The 16,138-nt window shown below is 35.8% G+C and overlaps 1 protein-coding gene across 1 annotated transcript in view; it reads left to right on the top strand.

Annotated features, from left to right (window-relative positions):
• Positions 1–16,138, top strand: part of LOC148837733 (uncharacterized) — a 116,713-nt gene that overhangs the window by 21,736 nt on the left and 78,839 nt on the right. The window contains exons 2-5 of the mRNA XM_088911728.1: positions 7,519–7,662; positions 8,551–8,600; positions 10,754–10,853; positions 13,835–13,923. Of these exons, the coding sequence (XP_088767854.1) occupies positions 7,519–7,662; positions 8,551–8,600; positions 10,754–10,853; positions 13,835–13,923 (383 nt within the window). The remainder of the gene's footprint in view (positions 1–7,518; positions 7,663–8,550; positions 8,601–10,753; positions 10,854–13,834; positions 13,924–16,138) is intronic.

The raw sequence follows: 16,138 nt of genomic DNA, 5'->3' as shown, positions 1-16,138 counted from the left end.
CCATGCCATACAGTACATTTGCTGGGGTTCAGTACCACATTTTCAGATTAGTTAATTAGTCCTGCTGAAAGAGTTTTGCCTTATTAGTGATACCGTTTCACTAAAGCCTTAGAACTGGGCAATGTAATTAGGAGCTAAGATTAATTTATTACTCAATTAAAAAAAATAAAAGAATAGATAACAGAAAAGGAATATAGAACTGTATTTTTGCCATTCGAAAATTTGTTTCTAGTGATTGTTCAGCTGTTTGTGACACTCCTAAGAGTTATCCAGAAAGCAGTAAACTTCCTTTTCTGTGATACAATTTAGAGATTATAGTCTATAGAAAGATTTTCAGATGAATACAAATTAAGGTAATATTTAGTATACTGTAGGTAGAGCAGATGAAATAAAAATGCAGAAGAAAAAGTAGATATTTCACCCGTTCTATGTCTTAGAGTAGTAGGTTGTAAAAAGAGATTCTGGTTCTTTTCCTGGGAACATTTAAATAACATTGAATATGAATGTGGTAGAGACCTACTGTTTTGGTGTACTTGTAATAGTGATATATTTTTTATGAGCACTTTTCAAGTAACTCAGAGAGTTGAGAAGCAAAAACATATTGCATTATATTGTAATTCTTAATACTAAAAAATAGTTCAGGTGGGTAGCTGCGTCAGCATGCGTAGGCTGCAAAGGAACAAGTAATAGGTTTATTCCATGCTGAAAAAAAGAAGAAAGAGAACACAACGTTTCGGCCGTGGAGCCTTCTTCAGGTGACACCTGAAGAAGGCTCCACGGCCGAAACGTTGTGTTCTCTTTCTTCTTTTTTTCAGCATGGAATAAACCTATTACTTGTTCCTTTGCAATACTAAAAAATGCTTACTGTGTTTGCACAACAAATATTGTGCTATGTAGTTCTACATTGACAATAGGCAATTCATTGCTAGGGCAAGCTGTTTAAGCAGTGAGGCTCATAGCAGGCTGTACCAGCATCGAGCAAAGGCGATCAATAGGGTAGAAAGCTGCAACAGTAATAAACGATAATCCACCAGTACAACAAAGTGGTCAGTCAGGCAGAGAGCAGCAGGACAAATTGAGGAGGTAAAGAAATGATCCAACAATGGCTTTGGAAGAACATTGAATTCTTGCATCCGCCACATTATATTTTTCATTCACGTTTCTTTGCAGAGTCATTGATAATCTTTGAAGGCATGACATGCATTAATAATTTATGATAGACAAAGGTACCTTATAACTTTGATACAGTATGTCAAAGGTAGTTCAAGCTGTGCTGTTTTTGATTTTATCAACAGTGTCTGTTGCACTGTACTTAACTGCTTGGATTTGGAAAGCTCTTTTTACCCTAAACGATGCCAGAACCCTTTTTGTTTAGGAGGGGACATACTGTTCTACAGCTGTAGCACTATAGTGCAGCAGCCATTATGATATAGCACATTGGGCAATGAAATGACAAATTACTGTACTTCATCAGTTTTGTTAAGGGGCAATTAAGGAAGCCCAGTTTATGGAAGTAGAATTTGTCCAGGAAACTGGATAAAAGCACTGGTTTTAAGGACAATGATGTGGGATCTTTAGTGACCAAATAGTTAGGACCTTGTTTTAAGGTCTTGCTTGAAGCACAGCATCTCCTTTGAACACAGCACTGTGTCACCATACAGAAGCATTGGCTTGGGGATTCTGTTAGGGAGGAAAGAGTGCTATCTAAGGGTGCATCAACACCACATGCAGCAGTGACCTGCTTTTCTGTAGAGATCTCCCTTCCAAGTACTAATGAGACCCAGCCTTGCTTAACTCCTGAGATCTGACAAGGACAGGCTAGATGACGGTAACGCTGCTGTCACCAGCTTTTCTTTGTAGATCAAAAGAAGACTCTGTGACTTTAATGTTTCAATGGCCAGGAAGATATTGTATACAGTAGATTGTGTTGGGATCATGTGAGGACACATCTCTGAAAGAACCAGCTGTGTGCCTTAAACTATTCTGAGATGTTCCGAGCTGGGTTTGTTTTTCAAAACAAGAAAAATAAAAAAAACACTTAAAGCAGCACCGGCAATACGACGTCACTGTAAAGCTGGATCGACTCATTAAGAGTTCTTTCCCACAATTCAGACACCGTGCGTTTTTGAAGCCAGATGTGTGTCAAGGAATCTTTCGTCACGCTTCAGTTCAGCAAGGCTTGTTTTCATTGACCCAGCTTGTACTGGTGGGAATTCAGCAGGGGTAAGAAACAGGTCGTCCTCAACTTTGTCCTCATTCTTTACACTAAAGGGAGAGCTAAGGCGAGTGGAAGAGGTCGCTGAGAGGGAAAGGGAAAATGCTGATGTCATCACAGGATGTGCAAGTAATAAATTATTCATTTTTATCTTGCTGCCTTGTTCCTTGAGCATCTAGAAAAAAGCAGTAAGCTCGGCACGCTATTCGTAAGATGTTTTCAGTAGGCTAATGGAAAAGCAGATTTCCGAGAGGGTGGAATTTTGCCCGCTGATGGACAGTAATAAGCCCCCAAGGTGAATTATTTTAATTATTGTGCTGGAGTTCATTCTGGATAGTAAATTGATATAGCATAATTATTGTGTACTAAGCAGAGAAAGGCAAGCAATCTCATACCCCGATCTATGTATTGCTAGAGGGTATAAAAATAATAAATAACTTTTAGAAAATTACTTGAGGATGGAGTGAATTGAAAGTGTTCTTTATCTTCCTCCTCTCACCTGTGTTTACAACAAATTACATGTGCTCATTCATCTTCAGAGGTATAAGCTGATATTTCTTTTCTACCCTTTGTTGCACATATTTGTGTCATTTTATGAATGGTGCTTCTCATCATTTAGATTAGAACTGCAGAGTTGTCCTTGAGCTGTCAGGTTACTGTCCATCTGAAATTTATTTGCATGCAGTCTTTACACTATTATATCATCAACATTTTTCTTTGTAACCTTTCACCTTTTTAACTAAAATTCCCTAACCCCACATTGGCTAATGTGAAATATCAACCTTAAGTTATTAGCCTTACTGTACAACAAAAAATCAAAGAAACATTTTCTTCCACTCTTTGCTCTTCTTCCTCTTTGATTGAGGAAATATACAGCATAGTCCTTCAACAATTTCTCTATAATATGTTTTAAAGGTCCTTAGAACCCAACAAGCAGTCTATGATAAGTTATCATATGATATCTATAAATAAGTTGTTAGTATGGAAGTGATGTGTTGGTAGTGGAGTGTTATAATAGGCAGATTCAAAGAAAGCAAGAAGATACAGTATGTATCCTAATTTTAGTTTATGATAAGTACAGTGTAAGGAACACAAGAAAATTACAGTAGAAATGAGAGAAGGCAACGTGTGGATTATCTAGCTTTTTTGGTTGCTAATCGCTAGTTGATCTGAAGATTCGACTGGACAGTTCTTGAAAGATACCAGGGTGTCTGCTTCAACAACATGCCTGGGTGGCCTGTTCCATCTTCCTATGAACCTTATTCAGCATTGATGCCTTTTTGATTATGGTGGTTTGTTATGTACAACAGGGGCATGGTGGTTAATGTAGCTCTAATGTTCTCTCGGTATTTGCATGGGTTTCTTTCTAGTTTCCTACAAGCATCTGAAGACATAACTGGATTAGTGTGTCCCTATAAAAGTCCCTCGATAAGATTTACAGGTAATGGGGACTCCCCTCCACCACTACCAATGTGCAGCACCCACCTGGATGATGCGACGGTAGCCATAGTGCACCAGTACACTCACCACACATCAGCTCTCAGTATGTTGGAAAACAGAGTGATGGAGCCAATTCATAGGTGGGGATTATTAGGAGGCCATGATTGGCAATGGGTAATTTGGCCAGGATGCCAGGGTAAGTCCCCTACTCTTTTCAAGAAACGCTCTAGGATTTTTTAATGACCACAGAGAGGACCTTGGTTTTATGTCTCATCCGAAGGATGGTGCCCTTTTACAGTATAGCGTCCCCATCACTATACTGGGGCGTTAAGACGCACACAGATTGCAGTTTGAGCACCCCTTACTGGCCTCTCTAATACCTCTTCCAGCAGCAACCTTAGTTTTTCCCAGGAGGTCTCTCATCCAGGTAACGACCAGGCTCTCACCTGCTTAGCTTCAGGGAGTTGCCAGTTGTGAGTTACAGGGTGATATGGCTGCTGGACAAGTATGGATGGTGGCCCGGATGGACTGGTGCTCTGTCTTTTCTGAATAAAAATATTACTTGCTAATAAAAGGGTTAATGTAGTTAATCTTTAAGGGATATCTTTGAATGTTGGCTCATAGAAAAAAGGCTGCAGGACATCAAAATGAATCATGATCTTGTGGAGAAGTAACTCCTGTGGTTTTAAAGCTGAGGAAGACACGGTGCTGGGCAAAAATGTATGTACCTTGTAGAGTAGGTGCAATAGCCAATTGCAGTCCCATCAGTTGAAAATTGAATTTAATATGTCACACATTGCAAGACTTAAATACCACGTGTCATGTTTATCCTTATAGGCTCTTTGTGTTGAGCCTTGTTTTTAAAAGGTCACTAAATTTGTACTTTGTGATTTGTGCAACAATCTTTTCATGTCAGGTAACTGATCAGTTTAATTATCTCGAGGAAAAAAAAGTGTTTAATCTTATTGTGCTGACTGCAAATTCACTGATGTCTCCTAAAGCTTGTTTAACCAATATTGAATCAAGAGTCAGTGATGCCAGTGGTGAAAAATCATATTAATAAGAATGATCATGTAGATGTAATTTAAGATGAATAGGGTGTGATCCTGCAAGACACATCTGTAAATGAGGGTCAAGAGTTTTGGTTACCTGTCTTAAAAAACTCCTGCACATCTGATCGCTCCCATAATAAGCATTATGGTTCTAGTGGTCTCCAGATTGCATAGGTTATAAACAGGTGAGGATTTGGTTTCATGCAGTTGCTCTTGCAAGTTGATATAAGATAAGAGATAAGATCACTTTATCGGCCATATACAATTTCTTGTATTAGGAATTTGTCTTTTCACATACCCCAACTTGTTCTCCATGAGACACAGAGACAGGGAGAGAAGCTTGGGGTCAGAGCGCAGGGTCAGCCATTTATACGGTGCCCCTGGAGCAGTTGGGGTTAAGGGCCTTGCTAAGGGGCCCAACGAAGTAGGATTTCTCTGCTGGCCATGGGGTACCAAATGGCAACCTTCCAGCCACAGGCGTAGATCCTTAGCCACAGAATGTATAAGTTTTGAGACAGATCTTGAGGTGAATAAATTGAATGGTTGGGGTTCTTCACTGCTCAAAATCTTGTTCCATACTCATTCCTATTCTATAATCTACATTAGTTAGGTTGTAGCTCCTAGCAGTGCCCTTATTTTAATTTTTCCTTTAAACAAATTCACAAAATTCTCTTTCAAGACTGGTTATACAGTATAACCAATGATTAATTAAAACCTCAATGCAAATTTCAAAACAGTGATAATTAGCACTGGATTTTAAACAGTTTCCCATGCATACATCATTTAGCTGCAGATATCACCAATTGTTAATGCATCCATCAATAAAAACAAATTCTGAAACCAGTTTATCATGATTTTCTAACAATTCAATGATCATAACAGCCCATTGCAAATGACAAAATCATTGCTAAATTCTGATTTGTTAAATAACACTGTTGATGTTATTTGAATATCTCCCACCCAAGATTTCTTTTCCAGTTTAATATTGTTTAATAGTCTTTAATTTGTAAAATTACATATTTTACATATTATATTTGTTTGTCAGATTAACTAAAGTTATATAATTTTTTTTAAAACATGCACGTGCATACTTTTGCATGTTTTGTATATCCATGCATTTTAAACATTCAAATTATATCCGAACTCAATAAATGTGAACTGGGACTGCGTTAGAGCTGGGAGTTTATGATCCAGTAATAATATTGACATTTTTCTACCATGTCTTTGAAATTGCCCCAGGGTTTGGGCAAGTTCAGTATTGTTTAGTGAAGTGTCCAAATGCCAAATCTCCATTTGATTTCTGTGTTTTTTACTCCATACAACAATCTTGCCCGACAGCAGGGATTCCCAGTCCACACTCAGAACCACACTCTTAATCTTTTTTGTTACAGCTTCTGCTTACAGTGGGTACAGAAAGTATTGACCCCCCCCCCATAAGCTATTTTATTAAAAACAAGCATTCACTCCCCTGAGACCTTAAGCATTTAATGGCTGCTGAGTTTTGGAGGACGACCTGGTTGTTGAAGTTTCTGAGTAGTTTTATTTGTTCTCCACTTTTTCTCCACTGATTTAACAGTGCTCTGTGGGATACTCGATGCCTTTGAAATCTTTTTTACAGTAAAGCCCTTTCCTGATTAATGTCTATCCACAATTCTGTTCTGTTGCAGAAGCTCCTTTGTCTTCATATTGTTTTGTATACAATATCCAAAGGTGGGAAATCACCCAGACAGCTATTTTACCTTACAAAGACAGGTGTGTTCAATCTGAATGGTTAACCATTTTCATTGCACAAGAACTCTTTTGAGTTTCCAGTTGTAACAAACAAAAAGTGGCAAAATACAATGAAGGTCAATACTTTCTATACCTATTGTAATTGAATCCTCAACTAATCTAACAAATTGATTAAAATCTTTGCAAGTTTGTTTTCCAACTTGAAATATTGGAGATTGTGTTCATTTTGAAATACAACAGGTAAAATGCAACCTCAAACATGTTTAAGAACTGAAAGGAGTTCAGAGTTTATCAGAGTTATATCATTGACATTTTCTGACATCTCAGAAATATTGTACAGTATGTCAGATATTTGGATGTCAGACAGATACTGTGACAATAAAATTTAGTTGCAGTGTTATATTCCATAGAATAGCTTATATCTAACTATACAAAACAGAATTTTGAAACACAGTGCATACATTTTGTGGTCAGACAGTAATAACCAATTGCCTTTAAGAATAATATTGCACGGTAACTGATATATGCTCAATTAAAGATTTTTTCTATCAGTGTTCTGGTAACTGATATCTAGACATGCCTTTAGTATTAGAGTAAGACATGTATCTCTTTTTTACTTCTAGAAAATATTGCATAAATTGCACCAGGAGTAGAAATTTATAAATAATACATCCCCTCAAAAACAGACACACACATACTGTTGACTGTTAAAATGAAGTCATTGTGACCCAGGTCATTGTGAGATGTAATGCACAGACCTGGGGTATGAAATGAAATCAAAGTGAATAATGAAAGTACAGGGTTGTTTGAAAACAGCATTTTATAATTAGCAAGCAATACAGTCCATTCTCTGTACTCAAAGCAGCACCGCTTGCGTTTAAAACTTTATTCAATATTCTGAGGGGAAGAGATATTTTCTGTGTATAATATAAGTAATACACACTTAGAATTTTGTTTGAAATTCAATAACACAATTACAGATAAAAAATAAGTTCTACATTCCCTATCCGTTAAGCCTTCTTTACAGGTGATTGCAGTATGTACCTTTGAAGAAATATTGACATTTAAACCATTGCTCAGTTGAGCAAATCTTTATCTAGTTACCTTGGTGAGAGCCACCCATCCACAAGCCACAGCTCTAAAGGAAATCTACTGAGTAAGGGAAGTGGACAAAGCAGGGATCCTAATCCAAGATCTTCTTACAGGAGCAACCTGGATGCAGAGGTTTGTAAATGTCCTGTAGACATTCATTTAGAAACAATACTGCACCCATTACTTTGTTTTAAATGTCATTGAATGTGATATATTTTGAATACATGTTTGCATATTTTTTAACTACATCAAGAACAGATACTGTATGTCAACAACTTCATACTGTAGGATCTAGGCTATGAATGGGGTTTTTGCCTTTCTCAGAAAGTACACTACGTAAAATGGTCTTTACTTAACAAATCAGATTCTTTTTGTGGGCCAATAGTTTTTCATATCTTGTCGTACTACATGTATACTTGTAAAGACATATTTTAATTGGTTTCTGTCATGGCAAAGTTGTAGATATTGTATTATGCAGATGTTTCTGTATAGACTAGTTCTGACCACTTCATGGTTACAATAAAGTACAGTACTTTTAAAATTTAATTTTCTGAAAATTCAAACATGATGTTCTGTGCAAATCTGCATGGTTGTTCAATGATGTTCTGTTGATCAGAAAATCAGTTTTTTCATCCTTCGTGTGATTTCTGATTTTCAGTGTGTATGCGTTTTCTTTTTTAATATTAAATTTTAAAAAAGGCAAGCGTTTTCTTTATTTGAGATTTGTACAGTTTGTACTATGTGTAGTAGCCAAGGCGATATTTATGAGAAAAATCTGAATAATTTAAGGACCAGAAATGCATGAGAATCCTAATATGCTACAAAATAGGCAAAATGGCCCCCATTTTGTAACCATTCTTATGCTCTTAATTATCTTATTTTATATATTGGCTAGGGGATTGTTGTATAATGCAGTTACAAAGTACTTGAAAGAAATTGCTGTTGAGGAAGATATTAACCAGTGATTCCAGGAATCATTTAAAATTTAAACTGTTTTTCTGTGCTTTCTTTTAATTTCAGAAACTTCAAAAGGAGAATATTAAGCTGAAACGAGAGCTCCAGGATTTAAAGTAAGGGATTAACAACTGAATTAAGGTTGGAAGTGCAAGTTGGGGAAAATGTTCCATTTTAGGACAAATCCAGCATTATATTTTTATGTATTCGAGTTTTATGTGTGTTTTGCTTCCTTTTGTATCTTAAATACTCTGACAACTTGTTTTTTTTAAATAAATATCTCATTGCCAATTATTTTATTAAATACCCACATTATTTGAAATCATTGGTTGTGTTTTGATGTCTTGGCTCACAATGAGGAGACCCACACAGGAGAACGAAGAAATGTGAATGGGCTGTCCTAGCCCATCCACTCAGTGAACCATTCATTTCTAAATGTGCTGCAAACTCTACAGAGATGTATGGGAGGTACAGTGCTGATTGGAGAAGAGGCACATCCTTGCTGACATCACTGTAAAACTGCATTAGCCTGAGAAGATGCAGGTGTCACTGTATTACTGGAAACTGTAACACCCAGCAGGACATTAAGAGAAATCTGTCTAATCCAGGGCCTGTTATATAATTGCTTCAGCAATACCACTTGAAAAGTTACAGTCACAGTACTCTAGTGGCATGTGTGTAAATTTCCCTTGCCTTCAGCTTTTAACGCAATCTGACTGGATATTGTATTGTTAAATATAGATCAATACATATCTAATATTTTGGAATAATTCCTTACAAGAAGAATACAGTGGGTTTAAATCCATTATTTACTTTCTTCCACTAACTGAGGCTAACTGTGGAACACCCCATGGATGTGTGAGTTCACCACTGCGCTGTATTTTCTATACAGCTGATCATGTAAAGTGGATTAGGAATGCAACTGATTAAGAAATGGTTTAAACCAATTCCTAGACATTACCAGTTAAGGAATATGAATTAATTTTTCGAAGATGCCACCTTACTTTCTTTGATGAATGATAATGATGACCCCAACCTATTTCAGTTTGGTGTAGATAGTTTGTTTGCTGGTACAAATCAGAATGGCTTGAATTCTTAGAAAACAAAGAAATTGTCTTTGATCTTGAACACAATGAATGTTCTTCCCCAGTCATAAAGAATAATGAGCCCATTAAGCAAGTTACATTCTATAAATATCAACAGCCCTTGAATTTAAAACAAAGTTCTGTACTTTTGATAACCCTAACAAACTTTCAATTACACATTACCCCAAAGCTGTATTTTATTATCATAAATATGAATATCATAAATAACAATTTCTTATGCAGTGGTGTTCCCAATTGCTGTATGGGTGATGATACATGTGAAATATGTCTGTATTTTAACATTTAAGTATCGCCTAGTGATTTATTTTCATAAATACTGTATGGCCTCTGTCTTACACCAATTTGAGTTCAAGATCTTTATCATTACATTACTATATTTTTTCGAGGTTACACAGAGGCACTTTCCCAGTGGGAAACAAGACTTAATCTTCAGATTGCAAGTTCTGCTTTTTCTTGTGTGATTCCACTTGTTCATTGAAAGATGGCTTAATATGGTAATAATCTAAATATTAAACCAGTCTTCCATTATGTAATCCATCACCTTGAGGATTACATCACTTACCCTCCCTAGAGCTATAACATGAGTGTAACAATTTGTGTCATTTACTGTATGTGCTAATGGATATTATGTTGGAACACAATACAGTATATAGATATGCTTCTTATAACTTTGAGCAACAACACTTGAATAGTTGAATAGTTGAAAGTTCAAGTATTAAAACTCATACTGAATAAAATTAATTTCTTAGCACTTTTGCTTCATTTCAGCAATATTTGGCTTATTTTCAGAACAGCAACGTACTGTACATTCAGTTTTAGCTGCTACCACCTTGCTTTGGGATACTTTCCAAACCACCAACAGGTGGGAAAATAGAATCTATCACTTTAATGGTTCACAAAACAAAAATGGTCTGCAGTATATTTATAAAGTGTCTGAATACATCCAGGTTTAACACATGTAGGAAATATATATATAAAAAAGTTAGTATTTCTGTTTTCTAGACCATCTAAATTGATGCAGTTTTTGAAGGCTATTTTGACTTTTAAAAGATTGACTCTTTCCTGAGTTATACTGAAGAAAACTTTCAGAATTCATTGCCATTTCTATTACTTGACTTAGGTTCTAACTAAGGTTCCTTGACAAAATACTGATCTCTCTACAGGGGTCAGTATCAGCAGTTGCTTGAGGAGGGAAAGGAAGAAAAGTTTGAGGAAAGACGTGTAAATCTTTTGAAGGCTCAGGTGATGCAGCTGGAGAGACAGGTATTTGTATATTCATGTATTTTAGAACCTACTACATTGCTATTTTAAAATTTTTGGAATTTGCTACCAGATCCCAACATGTCTTACATTGCGATGTTCAGCCATTAGAGTCTTACCTGCTCAGTATGTCCTCTGACAGGCAGCTTTTTTTTAAACAACAATTTCTAAACACCAACATAAACTGATTTACAAAGACTCAAGTGGAAAAAACAGCATTTCAAACAGTGATCATATATATATAGTGAAATGCTGTACTTATTTTGAGATTGATGTTCTAGTGCAAGTAGTATATTTGATAATCTTTTCTCGCTATTTTAATGGAACAATGGTGAAGGTAGAATGAGGTCTTCAATATGTATAAAAGTAAACTACTGAGACAATAAGTTAGAGCATGCTGTGTTATTAAGTAACATCATTAAAATATGTCTATGTGCAGTATATGTATTTGTATTTCTGAATTATAAAATATAGAATAGGAATATAATAGCTGAAGCTAGCTAGATAAACATCAAATCATTTATAAAATTTTGTTTAGTTTTTCCTATGTTAGGCAGATCCGTGTATTGTGTGTTCATACTGGTTTGTATTGTTATAACCTGTTTCTTTGTGCACCACAATAACAATTGTACTCAGAAGGCTGTGAATGGAAAACCAACTGGAGTAGTTTAGTCATTTCACAGACACCTCAGGAACTGAAAGGGCCAGGTGGACATTTGCTGGCGTTTAGTTCGTTCTTCTAAGACTTTAGAGTTCAGAAAAATCCACTGATTGAGGTTAAATGGGTTAAATGGGTATCTGTTTTTTTGTGCTAAACTGAAGGACTAAATCCTGCTTGTCCTAGTCTATTTTTCAAACAAAAGAGGGTGTGATGTTTCTGTTGTTGGTAAGAAATGCATGTACTGTAAGTGAGGCTGTAAAGGTGGCATTTCTTTTTAATTGAAGGTCGACTTTATTGCTTCAGTTACAGTGCAGTGATGACACCACTCAATGAAAGATGGGCAGGCCCACTAGGAATTTTGCTCCCGAGATTAACATATTGTCACATTCCTAGGGCATTTAGGATCTGTCCATCCAGTCACCCACAGTTGCTGTATCAGGTAGCATGACCACCACCTGACAGGATACTCCCATAATTGGCCTAGACCTGTGTCTTATGGAATTGCCTTTATAATGGTAACATCGTTATATCATTATAGTGAAAGAGTTATGCTCCTTCCCTTACGACACCATTAACCCAATACTTTAAATCAGGATCTGTTGCGTGCTCTGGTTCACAGCAACATCAGATCATGACCCGATCAGCCACCTAGGTGATGAGTTTAAACACTGAATGTAAACATTAGCGACCCCTTAATAACATTACTGATCTGTATGACAGTAACGTGGTTTTACAATTTGAAAGGAGTTGACTTCCCTCTGTCCATGTACAAAGTTAAGCCAACCTTGCAAGCTTATATTATGACACACTAAGTATTGATCACTTAGGTGGGGGTACCATGTGACACATTATGTACTGTGACATTGGTAATATTTTGAACATTCATATCAGGAACCTTTTTTACAAATGAGGCAGTGATGTCATAGCCAAACCATAAACTTAATTTTGTGATCTAATATTTATCTTGAAACTGGGGTTATATTTATAATGTATTTCAAAATATTCTAATGAGGTACAGTTGGCATTAGCTGCTCAGGGAAAATTAGAGCATAATGTATGGTTTTAAACAATGTAATATTTTGTGCTTATCCATTTTTTTGTGGCTTTTACTGTCATTTCATTGTAAAGGTGTTATTTCTAAACTGAGGCCTTCCTCTTTGTAGCAATTACCTTGTAGAATTAACTTAAATGGAAGAAAAGATGACTGTTCAGGCCTGGTCATCGCAAGGGGAAATGTCGACTCAAGAGTGACTAGTGTTGGTGTAGGGGTACTATTACATACTATATAGGGATACTGATTCTTGCCTCCTTAATCTCTTCAAGAATGAGTGTGGTAAGAATACATGATTTTAATACAGATTCTTGTTGACTCAAACTGGCCACAAGACAAACTGCCAAGTTCAGCAAACCTGAACTGCCAAATGGCTGTACAGAAGCCATTGTATATCTGCCATATTTTAATAATCAAGAATATTGTACTTTTACTGTGGAATTTTCCACAGTACCATGGAGGTTTACCTCTATGTTTACCTTTCATGTAAAGCATGCTTAAGCACTTTTTAAGCCTTATTTTAAACGAGAGATTCATTGGTTTTCTGTAGATCAGGATACTCGGGAAAAAGCATTCTACTGTGTAATGTTTAATTTCTTTACATTCTTTCCTCTCTGATTTGACTCTGCAGAATGTTGTCCAAGAGTCTTCATAAGAACATACTGTAGGAACATTTACAAAAGAGAGGGGGTTATTCTTCCCATTTTGCTCCTTTTCTTTTAGTCACATTTATTGATCTCTCTCAGGATCTCATCCAGACATTTCCTTAAAGATTCCAGGGAACATGTGTGAGCAGCATGGATAAAGAAGTCTGTTCCAGACCACCACAGTCCTTTTTAGGTGTTCTCAGTCATACTGTAGATGTACAACAGCAATGACCTATCTGTTATATGTACACAATGTTTAAAATTAGGCCTTGCCAATTTATTACATAATTTAGACTGATCTTATCTTGATTTATGTTTTCTAAAGATAAAGTTTGCTATTTCATGAAAAAAGCAAAGTTTCGGGTGTCCGTTTTACACATTTGCTTTGAATAGCAGACAGCTGACTTATACTTCATCATGAATATTAAAGTACTGTATGTGTGAGGTGCTTTCACTGAATGATGGTGTAACTCAAAATGCAAATAGCAAGGATAACTCATAATTATTTTGTTGGAAGGATCTGAGATTTAACAAGTTGTTTTTGTTTACTAGCCCTCATTAATACCTAAACACAAACAAAATGTATTTACTGTATACTGTGGCTGTTTCTTGATGGTCTCTTCAGGTCATCCTACTGGCAGAAGGATTAAGTTCTCAGGCGTGTCGTGGTCTTGAGGTGGAGAATGCCCTTGAATCTCTCACAGACAGACTGAGGTATTTCATCATCATCTTTTCTAAATTAGCTATAGACCTCTTAGTTCTTTGTCAGATTAATATCCTGTACTCCACTAGCACACAAGAGAAGATCATTTGCAAGGGCAGATGAAAAGGATCTACAGTATAATTTATTTTTCTTTGCTGCGATCAACCTTCCTTAAATGTGACTGTTAAAATGAAATTGGATTGAAAAATCTGAGACACTATAGAATATTCTTTTATGCTTTTTCTATAACAAGTATAAGGTCATTTCACTGTGCTTGCTGCTCATTTTTATGCAGAAAGCAGGAGTCATTTATGTCTCTTTTAAAATTGGACTTTTATAAAAAGTGTAGAGAAAAACAGGGACAAAAAGGAGATGCAGGTTCATAAAATAAAACCACATGCACAAAAGGAACCAAAAAGAAGCAGATCAGTGTTTTCCTGTCAATTAATCAAGGCTGTAGGGTAATTTAATTTGTGATCTGGGGGTTCACACAGAGCCATTAATTGGTTTATTAAAACTTTCTCTTACTGTATGTGCTGTACCTGAAGAAAAAGGAACATGTCTATAGTTCTGCTGTACTAGTTACATGTGGTTCAATGAATATTATTAGATTCACACATCTCCAATTAATTAGCCATCCAGAAATTGTCACCCCTGAGTGGCCATGCACATTGTATCCCAATATTGCTCTTTAAATCAATGTAGTTATTTTTAATGGGTGTTGTGCCAATCACATCTACTCCCATATAAATGTAGCCAAGATTGAAACTGTGTCGAGTTCATCTCTGGACCTCTTGGGTCTCCAAGGTACAAGTCTTGGGATCACGTTTCTGTTTATGTGCAGCATTTCATCTATTTTTTGTAGTACTGTGTACTGTATAGCACCAAAGTTAAGATTCCAATCACTTGCGGAACAAGAGAGAACCCAGGATTAATTGATCTCTTTAATTATCATGTCACTGACATCCACTGTGCTGCTAATGGAACACTGATTTCTTATTTCATTTTAGAGATTGCCTATATTACTGTATTTAACCTTGTAGATTACATGTATTAAACATGCAAGGAACAAATGTAAATTGAGGTTTAAGGAGATGGCATTGGATACACAAGTTTCTAGTTGTTAGCCAGTAGCTTGTCGTAATAGTCAGCAATTTAACCCTTGTTTTTTTTAATTAACTGACTTCTTCTCAGCACAATACAGGAAAGACATACTTTGGTTAAAGTAAATTTATAGCCACTACAAGTGAAAAAATTAAATATAAATGATAGTTATTATACTTAGTTAATTTTTTGAATAGTTAGATATGAAAGTTAATAATAGTTATGCTTTAACATAATATATAAAAATGCCATTATAGTTTTTCACATATACTGTACATTAAGCTGTCTTTCACAACAATGTTTCTGATAGGTTTAATCAAATACTGCAATTAAGATAAATTTTTCTTCTTTTTTTAGGTTTTTATCTTTGCCAAACGTTATGTTAATGTTAAAATTAACATGTATTTGGTTTTGTTTTTATACTGCTGTTACTCAGAGCTTAGAATCTGCCTTCTTTTAAAATCTTCAGCTGAAAGAATTCTCCTTGAGGACAGTATTTTGTGCAGTCACAATCAGCAAGCACACATGAGAGGTGTCAGTATTCTAGGCTAACTTTTGCAGAATGTGGTGACTACTTAATTCTATGTACTTTGGATCCAAAATAATTTACTAATTGTAATTCTTTGTGTTTAAATAGTTCTTTTCATCCCAAAGGAATAAAAAATGCTTTACATATAGGAGTGAACCCTCTTGATTAACACAACAGTTATTATACATCAGCAGCTACTCTACAGCACATTAGGTGATACAATGAGAAATTGCTTCATTAATTGAATTAATGAGGAACTTTAGGTAGGAAAGGTGATGCAAGCCCAGAGCAGAATTTTGCAAGGACATCTTGATTAACACACCTGTTTTTATGAACCTTGCCATGGGGTATTTAATGATGTATAAAAACATGATATATCTCGTATATACAGTATATGGTATGAAATGTACTGTACTGTATAGCATAGGGCAGTGGTTCTCAAACTTTTTGGACCAAGTACCACCCCTGATCAAACCAAAGCATCCAAGTACCACCTACAAGTCATCTTGTAGGAACCCGAGAAAATCTCAATGACCAACATGAGCACACGTGCACGCACACTCTCACACACATATAATAAATATAATAATAAT

The sequence above is a fragment of the Atractosteus spatula genome, chromosome 3 (genome assembly GCF_055471065.1).
Source record: "Atractosteus spatula isolate fAtrSpa1 chromosome 3, fAtrSpa1.hap1, whole genome shotgun sequence".
NCBI lineage: Eukaryota > Metazoa > Chordata > Actinopteri > Semionotiformes > Lepisosteidae > Atractosteus > Atractosteus spatula.
The sequence above is the reverse complement of the archived record's forward strand: the minus strand, read 5'-3'. Positions and strand labels throughout refer to the sequence as shown.